At 31.8% G+C, this 19,511-nt stretch overlaps 2 protein-coding genes across 7 annotated transcripts in view; one reads left to right on the top strand and one right to left on the bottom strand.

Moving 5' to 3' along the window:
• The window catches only part of LOC143075079 (AP-1 complex subunit beta-1-like), a 29,044-nt gene extending 18,294 nt beyond the window's left edge, over window positions 1–10,750 (bottom strand). For 4 of the 6 annotated variants that reach the window (XM_076250361.1, XM_076250364.1, XM_076250366.1 and 1 more), the window contains exons 1-8: window positions 10,662–10,749; window positions 6,031–6,090; window positions 3,763–3,868; window positions 3,020–3,155; window positions 2,322–2,567; window positions 1,337–1,461; window positions 651–786; window positions 125–279 (exon numbers count right to left, since the gene is read on the bottom strand). In XM_076250361.1, coding sequence (XP_076106476.1) covers window positions 125–279; window positions 651–786; window positions 1,337–1,461; window positions 2,322–2,567; window positions 3,020–3,155; window positions 3,763–3,868; window positions 6,031–6,067 — 941 coding nt within the window. In that variant the 5' untranslated portion in view covers window positions 6,068–6,090; window positions 10,662–10,749. Of the gene's footprint in view, window positions 1–124; window positions 280–650; window positions 787–1,336; window positions 1,462–2,321; window positions 2,568–3,019; window positions 3,156–3,762; window positions 3,869–6,030; window positions 6,091–10,661 lie in introns of all 6 variants that reach the window. The other 2 variants (XM_076250362.1, XM_076250363.1) reach the window with 2 other exon arrangements.
• A 317-nt stretch (window positions 10,751–11,067) lies between these two features.
• Window positions 11,068–19,511, top strand: LOC143075084 (peroxisome assembly protein 12-like). Its single transcript, XM_076250376.1, has 8 exons — window positions 11,068–11,332; window positions 13,074–13,182; window positions 13,638–13,744; window positions 14,536–14,619; window positions 14,874–15,097; window positions 15,457–15,628; window positions 16,226–16,314; window positions 18,941–19,511. The coding sequence occupies exons 1-8, from the start codon at window positions 11,210–11,212 to the stop codon at window positions 19,056–19,058; spliced, it is 1,026 nt and encodes a 341-aa protein (XP_076106491.1). The 5' UTR covers window positions 11,068–11,209; the 3' UTR covers window positions 19,059–19,511.

The raw sequence follows: 19,511 nt of genomic DNA, 5'->3' as shown, positions 1-19,511 counted from the left end.
AATTAACAATTTTGGGCAATTCAAATTTGCAATGACGCATTGTGTAATTTTTCAAGACAAATTCAAGACGATCAATTTTTATTTCACATTAATCTAATCAGCATTAATAACAATAAATACTTACCTTTTCTGTACAATGAGATTGATATTTCTCAGAGCTACATATTGTATTTCTGCCTCCGCTGACAGAAGAGTGACAAGAGGGGGAGCTAACTTCTTCACAAGTGTCAGGACATATTCTGATGTGGCATCCAACATTTCCATGAATTTCATTATCACCTAAAGAAAACATAAATATGTACAAAATATTAATTTCTTGTAAAATATTTTCATCTTTCTTAAGTTATGTATTACATGTCTGTTGCTTAGTCTTTGGCTTTCAGTGTAATAATGACAAGGCCTTTTTAACATTTTTTTTTAACAAATGTGTTCTGAATCTCCCCTTTGTATCTTCCCGTTTTTTTTTAAAGACAAATAAATTGTAACCCTAAAAAATACACATTCCTGTTTCTAAAGAAAAAATTAATAAACAGCATTACACTTTAAACAAATTGACTGTTGTAATGATTTATACCATAGGTTTCTGAGATATGCCTAAGTCTGTAGTTTATGAGTAAATCTATATGTCCCAGGAACATTTATAAACCTACCTTAACAGCTGACAAAACAACAGCAGCATTAGCATGAGCCAGTCGTGGGGTGACTCTCTCACAAATACTCTGAGCCTCCTTATCATCTTTTGGTGTGTAGTTAGATATGGCATCCAGGATAAACACCTGTCCCCATCTGATAAAGAGATAAAGACACAAATTACAGAAAATGTTGGTATAACACTGGAAAATAACAAATCGTCTGTCAATTGTTCTTTAAGTAAAGGCAGTTGTTTTAATGAAATATTAATCATGTTAATGTTGATTGCTTTTTTGTTGGGTTGTTGTCTCTTTGACATATTACCCATTTCCATTCTCAATTTTATCAATGCTCTTTTATATATTATCTTTTTTGCATGAAATTAATTCATTAGTTCTGTTGGAAGCTATTCATAAGCACATTAAATTTACAAATAAGCCACTTTTGTATGTTTGCCTCAAAGATTTACAGGTCAATATTTTAATTGAATAAACTTATTTGATAATTTTTTTTTAATTTCTTAATTCAAAAGCTTCATTGTATTTGATAACATATCTGTTCATACATTCCTGATAATTATGTAGTTATTTACAAACTTGTGTTTTTAATGTTTTTTATAATTGGTTTCATTAAATATATTATAACACCCTGACATGTGTATATAATATTACTTGTTAATGTGTAATAAAATAACTATAAAACCTACTCTGTACACTCATTCAATGCTGTTAGTAGTTTATTAATAGTGCTAGCATTCATCTCCAAAACCTGCTGAGCTGTAGGGGAAGATTCTAATATCTCAGAGATAGCTGCAACAGCATTGGCAACAACCTGAAAAATATCAGACAATTATTGACCGCAACCTGTTATATAAAGTAAAATCACAAAAATACTGAACTTAGAGGAAAGTTAATTCGGAAAAGTCAATAATCACATGGCAAAATCAAATAACAAAACGCATCAAAAACAAATGGACAAGAACTGTAATATTCCTGACTTGGTACAGGCATTTTCAAATGTAGAAAATGGTGGATTAAACCTGGTTTTATAGCGCTAACCCTATATCATAAAACTATCAATTTGTCATAGATCAGTCATTCTTAATGTTGTTACTTAGTACATGTATTGTAAAATGATCTTGAAATAATTTAGGAATTTATTTGTACTTCAAACTAAATTACTTAACACATTCTGATTGAATCAAAAAATACTTGAATGCAGTTCTGAGATATGACAGCATATGTGTTTGAATTGATGTCCTTTACTTTCATCCCTCAATAGTTGTGAGCATGATTTGTATGGTGGTGTCATGTTTGTGTAAAGATACTGTCACAGGGTAGATATAGATAAGACACTATCTTAAATATAGTATTAAAATAAACAATGAATGACCTGCAGCATATAAATATAGATTAAATTTAGTGATCTCAATGATATTAATTTTGTCGCTAGTGCCAGTATGGCAAAAGTGATTACAGCAATCGAGTTGAGATGACAAATGATAATCTTTTTATCGCTATTTTACCTATGATGACTTGTTATTTTTTCATTGACAACGGTATGTGCTCTCTTAGTTTCTAGCGATAATTTTTTCATTTCACTACACTGTGCTGAGAAAGGAAATTATCAGTCAGTAAGATCAAACGAAAATTTCGTAAAATAGCAATATAATATAATGAAGTTTTTCCTACCATTGGATTAGAATCTGACAGCATGTCACGTAACAGATCCAAGAATCCTTGGTCCTCCACCAGCTGTGCATTGATATCATATAATTTGGCAACACAAACAGCAGCTGTCTTCCTTACATAGGGATCCTCGTCCTTCAGACAGTTCCTTAGAGGTTGACACAGGTAATCTATAATCTTATCAACTCTGATGCAACCCATAGTTCTCACGGCCAGAGCTCGGATCAATGGATTGGAATCTTCACAGTCCTAGAAAAACAATTAAACAATTCCTTTTATAATCATAAAAGTAGATATTTTCCAAGTTAAATTTGTATCTTTTGTGACAAAGGTTTTTCATACATTTTAATACACTTGTTGCACTTCTACAATGTTATAATGTCAATGAATGTGGTTTTATGTAGATAAAATGTTTCAACCCAATTATACATATCTCTTCATTTTCCATTTAAACAGAAGTTTATATTGGAATAACCCTAGGTTTCAAAACAAAACAAAGGTGAAGCAAAACCTTTCACTACTTTTCAGTTTAACAGACAGTTAAAGTGAGTTGTTCAACTTCTTTTCTATGTTGAAACCTATAAGCACAATATAATTATAAATCACCAATGTTACAGTGAATGTGTGACCATTCTTTCAATTCAAGACTATCGACAAAAAATGACAAAACCTAGAATGTTCTGTAAAAATCATAAATTTACCTTGACAAATGTATTGACAGCTAGGATTGCCATGTCTGGTTGACTTTTGGCATAATTCATCAGATATAAATATACCAACTTCTTTAATTCTAGATTGTCTGTTTGTATGCAGTTTACAACATCAGGGAACAATGCACTGAAAATGATAAAAAAATATTTCTGAGAGAAGTTTTTTACACACACATATTTATAACATACATGAAAAGAAGTTATAATGTTGGAAAAAAATTCCATGACAATCTTTTCAAATACTGAAATATAACCAATACATTAACAGAAATTTTATGGCTGTTCTTCTGTTTGAAATTTGCTGAATTTGAAATTTGCTGAAAGGATACGATGACCCAAAAAAGAATTTGCTATATTTTCATCAGAATGTAAACAGGACAATAAGAAATATCACTTCCTCTTAAGGTTGTTATATGTTATCCACTTTCTACAAGAAGAGATAGTTGATATATCACACTGAACAAGCATAAAAGATGTGATATGAATTAGTGATACTGCAAATGAGTTAATTTGTTGGGCCTTTTGTTATTTGTTACATTGTATAAAATGTAGGTAAATGCTGATCACTAGCAAAGATCAAGACACATGATGATCCTCTCTGAAAATAGTAATACATGTTCTCATTCAGCTATATATGCAATTGCTATTAAAATCATATTCTATTTAATAATTTATCAGTTCTTCACATTAACCTCAATGTCATTATCTAATACACATTTAAAATTGCTACAAACCTAACATCTTTACCAACTGTCATACTGGCTATTACTTTCTTTACTGCTTCTTTTTTCTTTTCTCTTTTCTCACTCTGTAATTCTGACTTCAATTCGAATATCTCACCTGTAATTATACAGTTTATGATTGAGGGATGACTGTTGGACTAAAGTTGAAAAGGGTTCAGTTTTGAATTTTGCTTATTTTCGTCCTATCGTTTTTACACATTTATACAAGTGCATTTTGGCCTTTAAGTTGGTACTTTATTTTATAATATTATATCAGATATGTATAATAATAGTAAAGCATGTGTAAGAGTTGGAGCTTCTCTCACTGACCCTTTTAGCATTAAATTAGGTGTAAGACAAGGAGACAACTTGAGTCCTTCATTATTTAAAATTTTTATAAATGACTTCCCATCTTATCTTGACTCCTGTCTTGATGCAGTTTCCCTGCACTCAGAGAAATTAAATTGTTTGATGTATGCGGATGATATTGTGATTATGTCAACATCAGCCACAGGGCTTCAAAGTAGACTTGATCAGCTAGAAAAATATTGTGCTGACTGGTGCCTGAAAGTTAATATTAAAAAGACTAAAGTCATAATTTTTAATAAGGCTGGAAGGAAAATTCAGGAGAATTTTCGACTGCAGAATAACTTGATTGACTGTGTCGCTCATTACAAATATTTAGGTGTTCACTTTACTGCTTCTGGAAGTTTTCATCTAGCTAAAACTGAACTTTATAATAAGGCTCTTAAGGCCTACTATAAACTTAGAAAGGATTTTATCAATGTGTCTCCTGGAATAAAATCTTGTGTTCATATTTTTGATCATACCCTTAAACCCATTCTGTTATATAATTCAGAGGTATGGGGAGGTTATAATGTCTCTTGTAATAAATTACAGTCTTCCTTATTTAATCTTGAAAATATTTTTAAAAATCTTAAGTGTGAGAATCTCCATCTTAAATTTTCTAAATTTATACTTAGTGTACACAAAAGGAGTGTCAATTTTGCTGTATTATCAGAACTGGGACGTTTCCCCTTACATTATGATATTGTAAAGTCAATTGTAAAATACTGGTATAGATTTGAAAATCTTACAGCTGAATTCAGTCTATTGAAAGATGCTTATAAATGCAGCCAAGAGCTTCACAAATCTAACATAACTTCTTGGTTCTCATTTGTTAAAAAAGTATTAGAAGTTTTTGAAATTAAACAAGAAGTAAAACATTTCGGACAATATAAATTTTTGAACATATCTAGTAAATTAATTCACACTAAATATATTAGCAATTGGTATGCTAGCCAAAATAAAGCTTCTGATGGAAAACTGTTTAATTATGTGAAATTTAAGCAGAATTTTGGTTATGAAAATTATCTTTCTTTAATTAAGAACTTTGATTTTAGAAGATCTATATGCAAATTACGTATTTCTGCTCATAAGCTTCAAATTGAAGTTGGTCGTTTTTCAAATATTCCACGAAATGAAAGAATTTGCAAAAAATGCTCCTCTGGCTGTGTTGAAGATGAAATCCATTTTTTAACTAACTGTGAAAATTTTAAATCAGATAGAGATGCTCTCTTTGACTTTGTTTGTCAAAGAATTCCAAATTTTTCTATACTTGATAATCAGCATAAATTTATTTATTTATTAAACTGTGAAGACAATCAGGTCCTTAATGCTGTTGGTAAATTTATTAAAGTGAATATGAGTTAGTAATTGAATTGTAACTGTATGTAAAAAAAAAAAAAATTTTGTTTGTATCTATGTATCTATGCAAATCAATATTCTTTTGCCTTATTCATGTATACTCTGTATGCCCCTTGTGGGCCCTTAATTGGAAATAAAATATGTTCTGTTCTGTTCTGTTCTGTTCTGTTAAGTGTTTGGGCTTGAGCTTCCCAATAAAAATGAATCAATGAATCCAGATGAGCACTTTTAATGCACAAAATTTATAAAGTTTTTTTTTTCCTTTTTCATTTGATAAAACAGTGGTACAATGTATCTAAAAAAGAATGTTTGAATAGAAGAAGATTGTCCTAATCTATAGTATACAGATAGTGCCCTGTGTTGTTAATACATACATACTACTAGTAACAACCAGATAAATAAAATAGACATGTGTATTTCATGTAAATATCTCTTCTCTGTCTTTTCTCTAATTCTCATACCTGACTTTAAGGTTTGAATATGTCTTCTTAGTTTAATATTAATTCATAAAAGTATATTACTGTGTTAAGACAACCTGACTTCTAACATGTTTAATTAGTAGAACATAATTACCCTTTTTGGTGGTGGTGAAATACTTGGAGTCTGTCATCTTGAATGGTCTTTTTAATCAACCTGCAATTTAAAAGACAAATACTGAATTAATCAAAAATCATTTCAGCTTCATGCATTTGCCCAGAAACATCTACCTGTATTGCTTCTTTTTTCTGGATTTGTTTTTCTCAGGGTATTGAATAAACAAGAGGCTGTCACAACGACAGCAAACCAGATTTATTAAAATTTATTTGTGTTCTGGCAATATCACAAGAACCATAACTGATGAACAGTGAAAGTGAAAATCGTCAATATCAAATTTGACCTCCATTTTGTCATCAGTATCAACATATTAAAATTTGAAAAGCTAAGGTTGAATGGTTCATGAGTAAATGCAACAACATGAATGGAAACGTCATTTTTTTATCTTTCAAGAACCTTAACTCCTGAACGGTAAAAGTCAAAATCGAAATTATTGAACTTGACCTCCATTTTGTCATCAGTAACAACATATTAAAATTTAAAAAGCTTTGGTTGAATGGTTCATGCGTAAATGCACGGACACGACTGAAAACGAAATTTTTCAATCTTTCAAAAACCATAACTCCTGAACGGTAAAAGTCAAAACCGTCATTATTGAACTTGACCTTCATTTAGTTGTCAGTAACAACATATTAAAATTTTAAAAGCTTTGGTTGAACGGTTCATGAGTTAATGCACAGACAACATTTGATTACCGACCGCCCGTCCGCCTGCCCGCTGCACATCCCCAAATCAATAACCAACATTTTTGTCACAAAAATCCGGTTAAATATCATCTTCGCTAGCCAAGGGTTACGATCCACTCCCGCTCTCTTCACCCTTGGCGGATTGAGCCAACATTTGAGAAAACAATGTTGGGCCATCTGCCGGAAGATTTAAGTCACGTCCATTCTGAATACATTATTCTTGACCAATGGTAGCACTTGAACTCTTCAATTTGGAGGTAAAAACATGGTAGCGTCTATATTCTACACACTTGCAGGTGCGGATCCAGAGGGGGGGTTCCGGGGGTTGGAACCCCCCCTTTTTTTTGGACGATCAATGCATTTGAATGGGGACATGTAATTGGAACCCCCCCTTTGTCCTGGGTTAGGAACCCCCCCTTTTTAAAATGGCTGGATCCACCCCTGACTTGGTAAAGCCGGAAACGAAAATATATGTCAGCATTCATACATTTGTGCATGAAACATACACAGGAACTTCTATTACTTTATTAAAAACATTCAAGTTGTCACTAAATATAGTCGTATGTTTAGGGATGTAAAGACTTGTTGCACAATAAACACGTGGCAATTGTTTACAAACACTTTCTACATTTACACGTAATCATTTTCGACTGCAACCAATAAAAATCCTTACCCTGTGTCTCCGAAATTTTATCTCAATCCGCCAAGGGTGAAGAGAGAGGGAGTGGATCGTAACCCTTGGCTAGCGAAGATGGTTAAATATAGGAAGGAGTATCAAATGCTTTCTGCAAATTTTGTTGTTTCCGAATAAAAAAAGAATATTGGCATTTAAATTGGAATTCACTTGTATTTACTCTAAGCTTAATCAAACTTCATGTCAGGCGTAACTAAGGAGTGACCAGTGATCTGGAAGGATTTTTTTTCTATGTGCCCAGGGCCCCCTAAAAATGAATTCAATGGGCCGTTTTTTGAATTAAAAGGCCATGTTCTCAAATGTGTGGGCCATTTGTTTACAATTAAAAAAAAAGTGTATATTTCAGCAAAGAGATTATAAGTGGTTACTGTTATGATTCTAATTGATATCATGGATATTGTTCCTGTGCTTTTATAATTTCAATTCCAATGCATAACTTCTTCCGAACAGGGCAAATCATTTAGGATAACTGTCACCAAGAGCCAATGCACGTCGAGTTTAAGGGGGACTATCGAACATGCACAGCCCAAGGCACAGTGGGTCAGTCTTTCACAAGACTTAAGCAATGGCAGGCAAAACTATAAAGCAAGCAGCAAGTTGTAACAGTTTTATATAGTAACAGGTCCAAATACTAACAATGATGCCAAAACAATTTACAAACAAATAAAGTCCAAATGTTCCAATTAATAAAGTCACTAATTTCACTAATCCAATTCACAATTTAAAGTTAAAGTCCAAAATGTTCCAAATATACTAAAAGAGGGACGAAAGACACCAAAGGGACAGTCAAACTCACAAATCTAAAACAAACTGACAACGCCATGGCTAAAAATGAAAAAGACAAACAGAAAAACAACAGCACACACGACACAACATAGAAAACCAAAGAATAAACAACACGAACCCCACCAAAAACTAGGGGTGATCTCAGGTGCTCCGGAAGGGTAAGCAGATCCTGCTCCACATGCGGCACCCGTCGTGTTGCCTATGCGATTACAAATCCGGTAAATAGTCTAATTCGGTAGGTCAAATTCATGAAAGGGAAGGGGATTGTAGTTACGACGCGAGGAACATATCCGATATCATTTGTGAAATGGTTATTCCATAACGGTCAACCAACTCGTGATGGCGTCCGTAAAATTTACGAAGGGATGATTTCAACTTCACCATTTGGAACTCTTGATTTAATAGCTTCCTTGTGAGCAGTAACCCTCTATCAAGAAAATCATGATAGGAAATGCACGCACGTACTAAGTTGATGTTGTCTGGTTGAACGATTACAGTTGCGTTGAGCTGTCTTTTGAGATAGCGTTTCTCCTGAGTAGCTGAGCCTGGTTGGCTTTGGAAGCACTCCTATCTGGATCACACCGACGAGACTACACTGGTAACTACATCATGACTACATTGTGACTTCAATGATTTCAAAAAGTTGACTGTACAATTTATAGCACATCTAGTAAGAGCTCAAATTATGACGAGTATTACTAACTATAAATTTATGTAATTTGAGTAATCACAATTTACTACAAAACTGTCAAAGGTAAAATATAAGAATAGTGTCAATTTAATTAAATTAAAAGATAAGTTAATTATATTACTTTTGACTTGAGTAATTAGTGACATGCTGACAGAACAAAATTTACCTGACATAATAATTTTACAATTTTCTTTTTAATAAAATCAAAATAAAATGTTTTCAAAAAATGACATAAAAAACTTTAAATACAAAAACTACCCTATAACATAACCTTTATTTACAATGTTAAAACTGGTACTGTTGCCGTGTTCATGTTCACGTTTATACTTTACATTAAATTTAGGTCTTCGTCAATTGCCATACTATATTTGAGACGTTCCGTATAAAAGGACGTTTGCACTTCTTATATTATTATAACTTCTTTTCATGGAAAAGAATAACAGTAGAGAGTAATGTTAATTGATAAGACACAACAACAATTCCCTGAAGGCATGTTTACAAAATATTCAAACGAGTATTCAAACGAGCTAATGACCAAAAAATTCAAATTTCACAAATTTAAAGTTGTTTAAAAAAAATTATATCATGAATGATGGTTAATTACATTTTTTGGGTAATCAATTATACTGCATGCTGCTTTTATTACCATAGAAAATGCCCGAGACGTCTCAAAAATATATAGGCAGTGCTCGTGTCATTGGCGGGAACACTACACTGTTTTGAACATACACATGGCGACACGAAACACAATCTGAAATCCATTTTATGATCATGTGATGATATCTAAACTTTTCAAAACGGTGTGCAAAATATCGTGCGCCACGTGGGTGCTTATACATTTGTCACTCTATGCACCTTTTTTGGTTGAAAAGCGCAATTGGCGCATGGCGCACGTCCTTCCCGATCACTGGGTGAATAAATAAAGAGTAATGCAAGTTGGAGCTGTGAGATGTACATCTGTACATTGTACCAATAATATGGGGACAAAGTCCCCTATTACAGTAGAAAATTCAATAAAAAAAAAAATAAAAAAAAAAAAATCCGGAATATTTCCTGAATTTTTCATTGTACTAATGAACTCAAAATCGTTTAAAAGAATTTTTGTCGCGTTTTTGAATTTCCGGATCTGCGCAGAAATCTACTTCCATTTCCGGTCTTGGTTGCATGAGACTTTGAATAAAATGTATATTTATCAGTCTAAGAAAGGAACTTAATACTAATTCATTTCTAAAAATTGTTTATTATAAAAAAAAAAAGTTACCTGATGACAGCGTTTCTTTGTTTACATTGAATATGACGTCATAAATTAAATAACTTCACAACTAAAATCCCCAACAACAGAAACAAAATCGGAAACGTTACGGTATTTTCGTTTCTCTTTTTAACATGTTTGATTTTAAAAAAATAATCATATAGACTTCGTCCCCATTCACAGGTAATGCCTGCCTCATATTACGTATATTAGACACTATAAATGTTTTATTCAAAAAGAACACAGAGGTATTGAATCATAATAAGTAATATCTGTATTCATATTTCTCTCATTTTTACGATTTCTAATGGATTTGGCCTTTGCCGGCTTTGGGGGTGTGTCATGGTCTATTCCCAATGTATTTAATTCATTTTTTTTCAATTCCATCATCAATTTGTAATGAAATTAGTGTTCACATTTTAAAGTTTAACAATTATCTCATCAAACAACGATATAATTATAGATCTTAAGTGAAATAATAACAAATTTTGAGCATTTTACCTGCAAAATATATTTATGTTGATGACAAGCCGGAAGTGACAGTGGAAAACTGAGAGCAGCAAGATTACATGAGATTGTTCTTTTCGAGCACTTTATGAAATACGACTAATAAATGTGAAAGATTTTAAAATACAACGCACTCAAACGTTATAAATGAAAACATAATATATTGAATTTTAAAGAATAATATCAACGAAAAATATAAAATATATGTACACAAATTTTTAAAGTTAATTTTTAGGTATTGTTTTTTTTTTGTGAGCATTTTGACCGTTTGGATCATTCCTAATTAAGTTCATTGTTGTGTGTTGTTGTTATTGATTTCATTTTGTGTATTTAGTTATACTTCGAAAGGCTCCAAACAGAAATAATCTGGCTAGACTCTAATAACCTAAAAGCTAAATATGACCATGACCTTTCTCAAAGTCCATGCTCCATACAAAACAAACCAAAATACAAATTTGCTTGAAGTTTCTTGATATTTATTCAAAAAAGAAGGGAGCTTAAAATACAAATACTTATTTAAGTTAACAGATCCCTGAAAAACAATGGCCGAAAGTGCAACGCACTTGACATCTGCTGTATTCACTTCAAAACCGTCTATTTTTGAAGTTCTTGCCCAGGACAGTCTTATGAGCACAATAAGACCTGCTCTTAAACATGCCATAAAGGCAAGGAATAGTATAGATTTTCACATTGGGTTTAATTGAATGATACTCTTAGCTTAACTACAGATTTTGAATTTCAATACATGGACGTTAAGCAACCAACAATCAATCAATCAATGAATCTCAATACACCTTATCACTAATCCCGGCTGACCTGGCCGCTTGAACTTTTGACGTCATACACAATCACTTTTCCATTGTGGCGTGGGGTAACACGAATGACCGAATAACACTTGTAATGACCGAATAACACGTGAAATTTTAATATTAGCACATATTGGTGACTTAACATTGATTATTAAATATTAATATATTATCGATGTATTTTACAACAATTAAAAATGAATTACTGAAAGAAGATAAGTTCATAAGATGTTAAAAAAAAAAAAAAGTTCATAAAGATCATTTAAAGTTTAGTGTGTACATGGCGGCCATTGTGATTTCCGTGGTTACCATATTGGATGTACACACTAAATTTTAAAAGTTTTTAATGAACTTATGTGTCTTCTATAAATCATTTATGAGTTATGAAATACATCGATAATATACTATTATTTAATAATCAATGTTTAAAAGTCACCAATGTGTGCTAATATTAAAATTTAAAGTGTTATTTGGTCATTACAAGTGTTATTCGGTCATTCGAGGTACCGATGTGGCGTGAGATATTTGTTTTATGACGTCAAAATTTTACGGGAACCTGTGTGATATCCAGTAATGGCAGACAAATAGCGATAAGGTGTATAGGTGCAATGCTAATTCTATATTCTCCAGTACTGCTAACAGACGACTTAAAGTATCTAAAATATGTGTAAAGGAAGCAATTCCTTTAAGCCGTCTGTTAACAGTACTGGAGAATAAAAAAAAAAATTTCTTGCAAGAATCATGCTCTCAAGACTCTGATTGCACCTATTGAGATTCAAAATCTGTTTAAGAATTGTTGCCGTCTCCTTTTTTCCGAAAAAAAACTATGTCAATTCTTTCCTTCAGTTGAATTAAACAAAACTAATTTGTATAAATGAAATAAATAAACTTAACGTAAGTTAAGCATCACAATTGTCATGATTGTATGGTTTAGGTTCCAAATTCAAATTGAATATCTACATATACCATCAATTCTAACTAAAAATAAATTCAAAATTTAAATATTTTGACATGGTTTAAGGCCATGAAGGCTGTACATTTGGTTTCTGATGGATTATTGTCTCATGAACAATCATTCCACTTCATATTTTTATATGTTTTTAAGAATTTAATCCAACAATAAAAGCAATATATATATGAGCATACACATTTTTTATATCCAGATCTGATAGACTCGTGGAGGAAGTTATTGCCCCTAAAAGACATTTTTTTGTGTTTTTGCAATTTCACAGTCTGATTCAGCCCAAAACACTGTACATTACCGCTGCATGCTGAAATAATCATGAGGGAAGCTAGTTAATTTAGCAATCAATAAAATGTTAATCAATACTGTAACAATAATTTGTAACAAATTCATTTTTAATGCTCAATTGTGTCCTGTGAAATTCTTTCCACTGACAATATTTATGTTTTTAATGAAGTATCTGTCTTATAAATGCTTTGATCATGTCTTGACATTATTTCATAGTTATTCATGTCCCTCTTGAAAACATGTTTTCTTTATACTGTATATATATAATAATGAAATTATGTATCCTGTCAAAGAATAGTCTAGACAAAGTTTCATTTACTTATTATTCATATATATTTGTCTTTTTAGGTTTTAGCAGAGACAAAGCCAGATAAATTTGCATGGATGCTGAGATTTTACGATGAAATATACACAATACTTGATCTAATTCTACAGAATTATTATTTACGTTCATACAGTAAGTCAAATTATTACTTTATTTTTGGATAAGTGGCACAATAATTGATGTTAAAAAAAATGAGAATTTTGTTTTCCTAAACTAAACCCATATACCCATACTAAATTAGATGACACAGTCAAGTCTCAACTTAAAAAATGAATTCAATTATATATATGTAATAAAAATTCTGTCAAAATAACACATAATTTCATATATATTAACTGAATACTGTTAAATGAAAGCTACTGCAAATATATGGTAAAGTATATATATCCATAACACCAACAAAACCTGCACTGAGACTAACTCTCATTTCAGCCATCATGTTCACAAGTCTTGAAACATTTAAAGTAACGTAAAACTACTTTACTTTTTATTAAACATAGAGTTGACCATAGAAATTTATATTCATTCGCTTTAACAGCTATAACCCTATAACCCACATATGATTGTGTCTTTTAATTCTATTTCAGGTGGATCTTTTGCTGAAAACTTTTATGGTATTAAAAGAGTTGCTTGTCAGAAGGATCAAGATACAAAACTTCCAAAACGTTGTCTTATTAAATCTATCTTATGCTTGGTAAGATTTTGTTGACAGTTAAAATAGGAAATATGTTTTTGTTGACTGTCATTTAAAGTATAGATGTCATAGTTTTAAGTGTACATGTAGATTAAAGAATTCTGTCTAATGGCTTTGTGTAAAATTTTGGATAGTAAGCGTTAGATAATGATAATTTATAATACATTGCTTAAATGTAAGCTTTTTGTCATATGGTGCATGAAGTAAAGTTAATCTCATGTTACAAAGATGAAATTACCTGAAAATCATTATCATGATTATGTATCCACGTAATTCTTTGTTCATGTAGGCATGATATTGCTTTGATATCAGAAACTATTGAGAACAATACAAATATGTTTCTGCCTTCCAGTAAAAAGCCTTATGAAATGAATAAGAATCAATTGATCTTTTTGTATTTTGTATATCAGTCCAGTATTTATTCTGAAAATGGGAGATAACTCTATAATAAAAAAAGGCAGTTCTGAGTCAAGAATAGCAGACAATGTTTTGAGTTGGAAACAGTGTGAACAGTAGCATTTCTTTTCACATCATAGCACATATATCTTGACTTGGCTTTTAATCACTACCAATTAATAGGAAAACAACTTGCTTTAGACTACTTTATTTTAAATCTACCTACATTCCACCACAGGAACAAATTAATTAAACTTTGTGTACTTAGATGAGTAAGCTCTGCATGAATTTTTATTCTCTTTTTGAATTTTTCTACTTTTTGACAAGTTAGATATAAGATATACAAGTATCAGTATTGTTATGAAAATATTTCAATAAAAACTCACTCTTTGTAGGTCATTTTGCCATATATAAAACATAAGTTGGACTTCATTTTTGAAGAATTGAGACACAAAATAAACACAGGAAGACTCAGTCAGGTAAATATATATTTGTTTAATATTATATAGTTCACATAAAACCTGCTTGTATGAGAGTTTTGCTATCCTTTTTCTTAAAACTACAAAAATAACATTATTAAATTACAATCTGGTATAACTTTAAGGCATTCATACTGTAAACGACAAGAGGTAGCAAAGATCATGAGGTTAATACAGGATGATTATACAGCTAGGTATTCGCCTATGGTTGAGACCATATATTGTACTTCAGATTTCTTTTCTTTCCATTTCAGAACACGTTGTTATGCAAATTATATAAAGCATTTGTAGCAGTGTATCCTTACATCCATATGGTCTGGGAAGGCAATATTCTGGTACATTTAATATCTTACATGTTTGGTAAATCAAAATGGCATTCTCCATTTGTCAGACTTTCCGGTGTAGAATTAGTTCATCAAACAGAGGACGATTTACAGTCAACACATGTTCATAGTCCAGAAGTGTGGCAAGATTTAAGGTGAGTCAAAAGTAGTATCATGACATGAAATTATGTTATAAAAATATTTTGACCTTGAAATAAAACAGTGCAAAACAAATGAGAAAAAAATATGTTTTTTCCTATGCATTTTTTTAATTTATAAAGGCTAGGAACATTCTCCATTTTGTAGCATTCATGTTAAACATGTTTAAGGATTGTCAAATAAATCAAAACAGGAAATAGTCCAGTTAAAATTTGATTTGTCCATATCATTAGAGAGCCAAACCAAAAAGAAAATAAGACCTGTAAGTTTCATCGCCTTATTAAAAATATATTTTCTAAAAGTTTATTTTGACAAGATGGCAGTTTTGTCTTACAGATTAACATTATCATTTCAGCTTGAATAATAAATTACTGTTTGCATGCAAGAAAGCAGTAAATCTAACCGCAGTGACCTTATCAACTGGTCTGTCAGTGGGCGTGTTCTTTCTTCAGTTTCTTGATTGGTGGTATACTAGTGATAATAATGCTCCCTCATTACTGGCAATGCCTACTCCAGATCCTCCTAAGGTAAGCAGATGACACCTTATTAGGGTTATTGACCTTTAATGACAATTTTTAGCAATGTTTTGTGTTGTTGTCTTACATCTTAAAATCTATAGTTGATAGATCAATTCTCTAGAAAAGTTAAAAATGATCAGCATGACAGGATCTACAACTAACTGAACATGGCTGAAATCTTCAGTCCACTCCTAAAAGAGTTTTTGCCCTTGAATGATGATTTTAACCATTTATATGTGTTATGGCTAATATCTATAAAAATATATTAATAGACAGATAGAATCTTTAAAAAAAACTCTAATGATCAGCAAGAAAAACCACAATATGACCTAGATTGTTAGTTGACCTTTATTGCCCTTAAATGACGATTTTTCAGTTTTTCACCTTTTTTAACTTAAAAATTTGGTGAAGTAAACAATAACCAAAAAGAACCTCATCTACTCATACTCTTAAAGAAAATGTGTATCGTATAAGCTCCGTTATGTTCAGAGGAAAAAAATTATGCCATATATTTCTTGCAAATTTATGTCATCTTAAATTTTAATATTAGATTTATAATCGAACATTGTGAAGATAATAATTTTAATTATATATTATATATTTTAGTCTGATGTAGATGATACCCTCCCACCGCATGATATATGTCCTGTGTGTCTAAAGAGAAGGACCAATGATACAGCTTTATCTGTGTCAGGGTAGGTGTCACTTTATATATATGTCCTGTGTGTCTAAAGAGAAGGACCAATGATACAGCTTTATCTGTGTCAGGGTAGGTGTCACTTTATATATATATGTCCTGTGTGTCTAAAGAGAAGGACCAATGATACAGCTTTATCTGTGTCAGGGTAGGTGTCACTTTATATATATGTCCTGTGTGTCTAAAGAGAAGGACCAATGATACAGCTTTATCTGTGTCAGGGTAGGTGTCACTTTATATATATGTCCTGTGTGTCTAAAGAGAAGGACCAATGATACAGCTTTATCTGTGTCAGGGTAGGTGTCACTTTATATATATGTCCTGTGTGTCTAAAGAGAAGGACCAATGATACAGCTTTATCTGTGTCAGGGTAGGTGTCACTTTATATATATGTCCTGTGTGTCTAAAGAGAAGGACCAATGATACAGCTTTATCTGTGTCAGGGTAGGTGTCACTTTATATATATGTCCTGTGTGTCTAAAGAGAAGGACCAATGATACAGCTTTATCTGTGTCAGGGTAGGTGTCACTTTATATATATGTCCCGTATGTCTAAAGAGAAGGACCAATGATACAGCTTTATCTGTGTCAGGGTAGGTGTCACTTTATATATATGTCCCGTATGTAAAGAGAAGGACAAATGATACAGCTTTATCTGTGTCAGGGTAGGTGTCACTTTATATATATGTCCCGTGTGTCTAAAGAGAAGGACAAATGATACAGCTTTATCTGTGTCAGGGTAGGTGTCACTTTATATATATGTCCCGTATGTCTAAAGAGAAGGACAAATGATACAGCTTTATTTGTGTCAGGGTAGGTGTCACTTTATATATATGTCCCGTATGTCTAAAGAGAAGGACAAATGATACAGCTTTATCTGTGTCAGGGTAGGTGTCACTTTATATATATGTCCCGTGTGTCTAAAGAGAAGGACAAATAATACAGCTTTATCTGTGTAAGGGTAGGTGTCACTTTATATATATGTCCCGTGTGTCTAAAGAGAAGGACAAATGATACAGCTTTATCTGTGTCAGGGTAGGTGTCACTTTATATATATGTCCCGTGTGTCTAAAGAGAAGGACAAATGATACAGCTTTATCTGTGTCAGGGTAGGTGTCACTTTATATATATGTCCCGTGTGTCTAAAGAGAAGGACAAATAATACAGCTTTATCTGTGTCAGGGTAGGTGTCACTTTATATATATGTCCCGTGTGTCTATAGAGAAGGACAAATGATACAGCTTTATCTGTGTCAGGGTAGGTGTCACTTTATATATATGTCCTGTGTGTCTAAAGAGAAGGACAAATAATACAGCTTTATCTGTGTCAGGGTAGGTGTCACTTTATATATATGTCCTGTGTGTCTAAAGAGAAGGACAAATAATACAGCTTTATCTGTGTCAGGGTAGGTGGCACTTTATATATATGTCCCGTGTGTCTAAAGAGAAGGACAAATAATACAGCTTTATCTGTGTCAGGGTAGGTGTCACTTTATATATATGTCCCGTGTGTCTAAAGAGAAGGACAAATGATACAGCTTTATCTGTGTCAGGGTAGGTGTCACTTTATATATATGTCCCGTGTGTCTAAAGAGAAGGACAAATAATACAGCTTTATCTGTGTCAGGGTAGGTGTCACTTTATATATATGTCCCGTGTGTCTATAGAGAAGGACAAATGATACAGCTTTATCTGTGTCAGGGTAGGTGTCACTTTATATATATGTCCTGTGTGTCTAAAGAGAAGGACAAATAATACAGCTTTATCTGTGTCAGGGTAGGTGTCACTTTATATATATGTCCTGTGTGTCTAAAGAGAAGGACAAATAATACAGCTTTATCTGTGTCAGGGTAGGTGGCACTTTATATATATGTCCCGTGTGTCTAAAGAGAAGGACAAATAATACAGCTTTATCTGTGTCAGGGTAGGTGTCACTTTATATACATCCAATCTATTAGTTTTAGATGGAGCTACTTAAAATTATGTTTTCTGATATAGTTATAACTACATTATTAACATAAAATAAGTGTATAAACAGTTTTTCAAGTAATAATAAATCTTGAGTCTATAGAATTTGTGAATAAATTTAACAGAATGAATCAAAAAACATATTATATGAGGTTGTCTGATAAACATACAATTCAATGTATACCAGAGATGGGTCCGATTACTTTCAATGAAATTGATTAAATTACAATTACTTTGTCATTTGTACGATTAAATTAAATTAATGATTACATCATTTCTTAAAGTGTGATTAAATTAATGATTACATCTGATTACAAATGTAATCAAAAAGTATCAGGATTACAGGGTGTTTTGATCAAAGTAATTGAATAAATTAAATTACATGTAATCAGATTTTTGGCTGATTTAAAATGATTACAATGATTACTTAAAAAAAAATTATAATTAATTACAGCTAATTAACGATTACAATTACAATTACCCCAAGTGTGATGTATACTTACTGTGTATTCATTTATTTACTTGGGTTAAGGAAAATTGTATTTTGGTGGATATTGGATTTTACAGTTTTGCCAAAGTCTGCATACATATTAGTAACCCATGAATAATAATGAACCCCCAGTCATTAAATCATAAATTTGTTTTTATTACTTTTCAGGTTTGTATTCTGTTATCCCTGTATCTATGAGCATATACAACAATATGGTAGCTGTCCGGTAACCAGTTATCCTGCCAGGAAGGAACATTTAATAAAGCTCTATCCACCAGGGGCATAGTAGCTGAATATGCATCTCTTCTGTGACAATATTTTATAATGAGCTGGCATACAGCAGGGTGCTTTTTATACTATTCCTTGTCAATTATAATATTACTTAAACAGTACACATGTCTATTTAGAGAGAATATATTAGTAGTGTTACCTGTGAATATAAATAGCATCCAGATAAAACAAGGCTATCATTGTATAGAGAATCAACTGTATATTCAACATCTACTTGACAAGAGTTATAACCAGAAAGTACCTGTATTTAATTTAGACATTGCCAGAAATGAAGATTAGAAATCCAAATACTCTGATAGAGAATGAAAACCAGCATTGTTTTTTCCTTATTGTGCCAAATATGAATTTAATCAGAAAGAACTATTTTATGGTAACCATTTTGAATTTTTTAAATTTTATTTTTTGTTGAATATTGTATAAATTGTTAAAATGAATTAAATTAATCAGA

Source organism: Mytilus galloprovincialis, chromosome 5 (assembly GCF_965363235.1).
Source record: "Mytilus galloprovincialis chromosome 5, xbMytGall1.hap1.1, whole genome shotgun sequence".
NCBI classification, from domain to species: Eukaryota; Metazoa; Mollusca; class Bivalvia; order Mytilida; family Mytilidae; genus Mytilus; species Mytilus galloprovincialis.
Note: the sequence above shows the minus strand (reverse complement) of the source record. Positions and strands in the feature narration are given on the sequence as shown.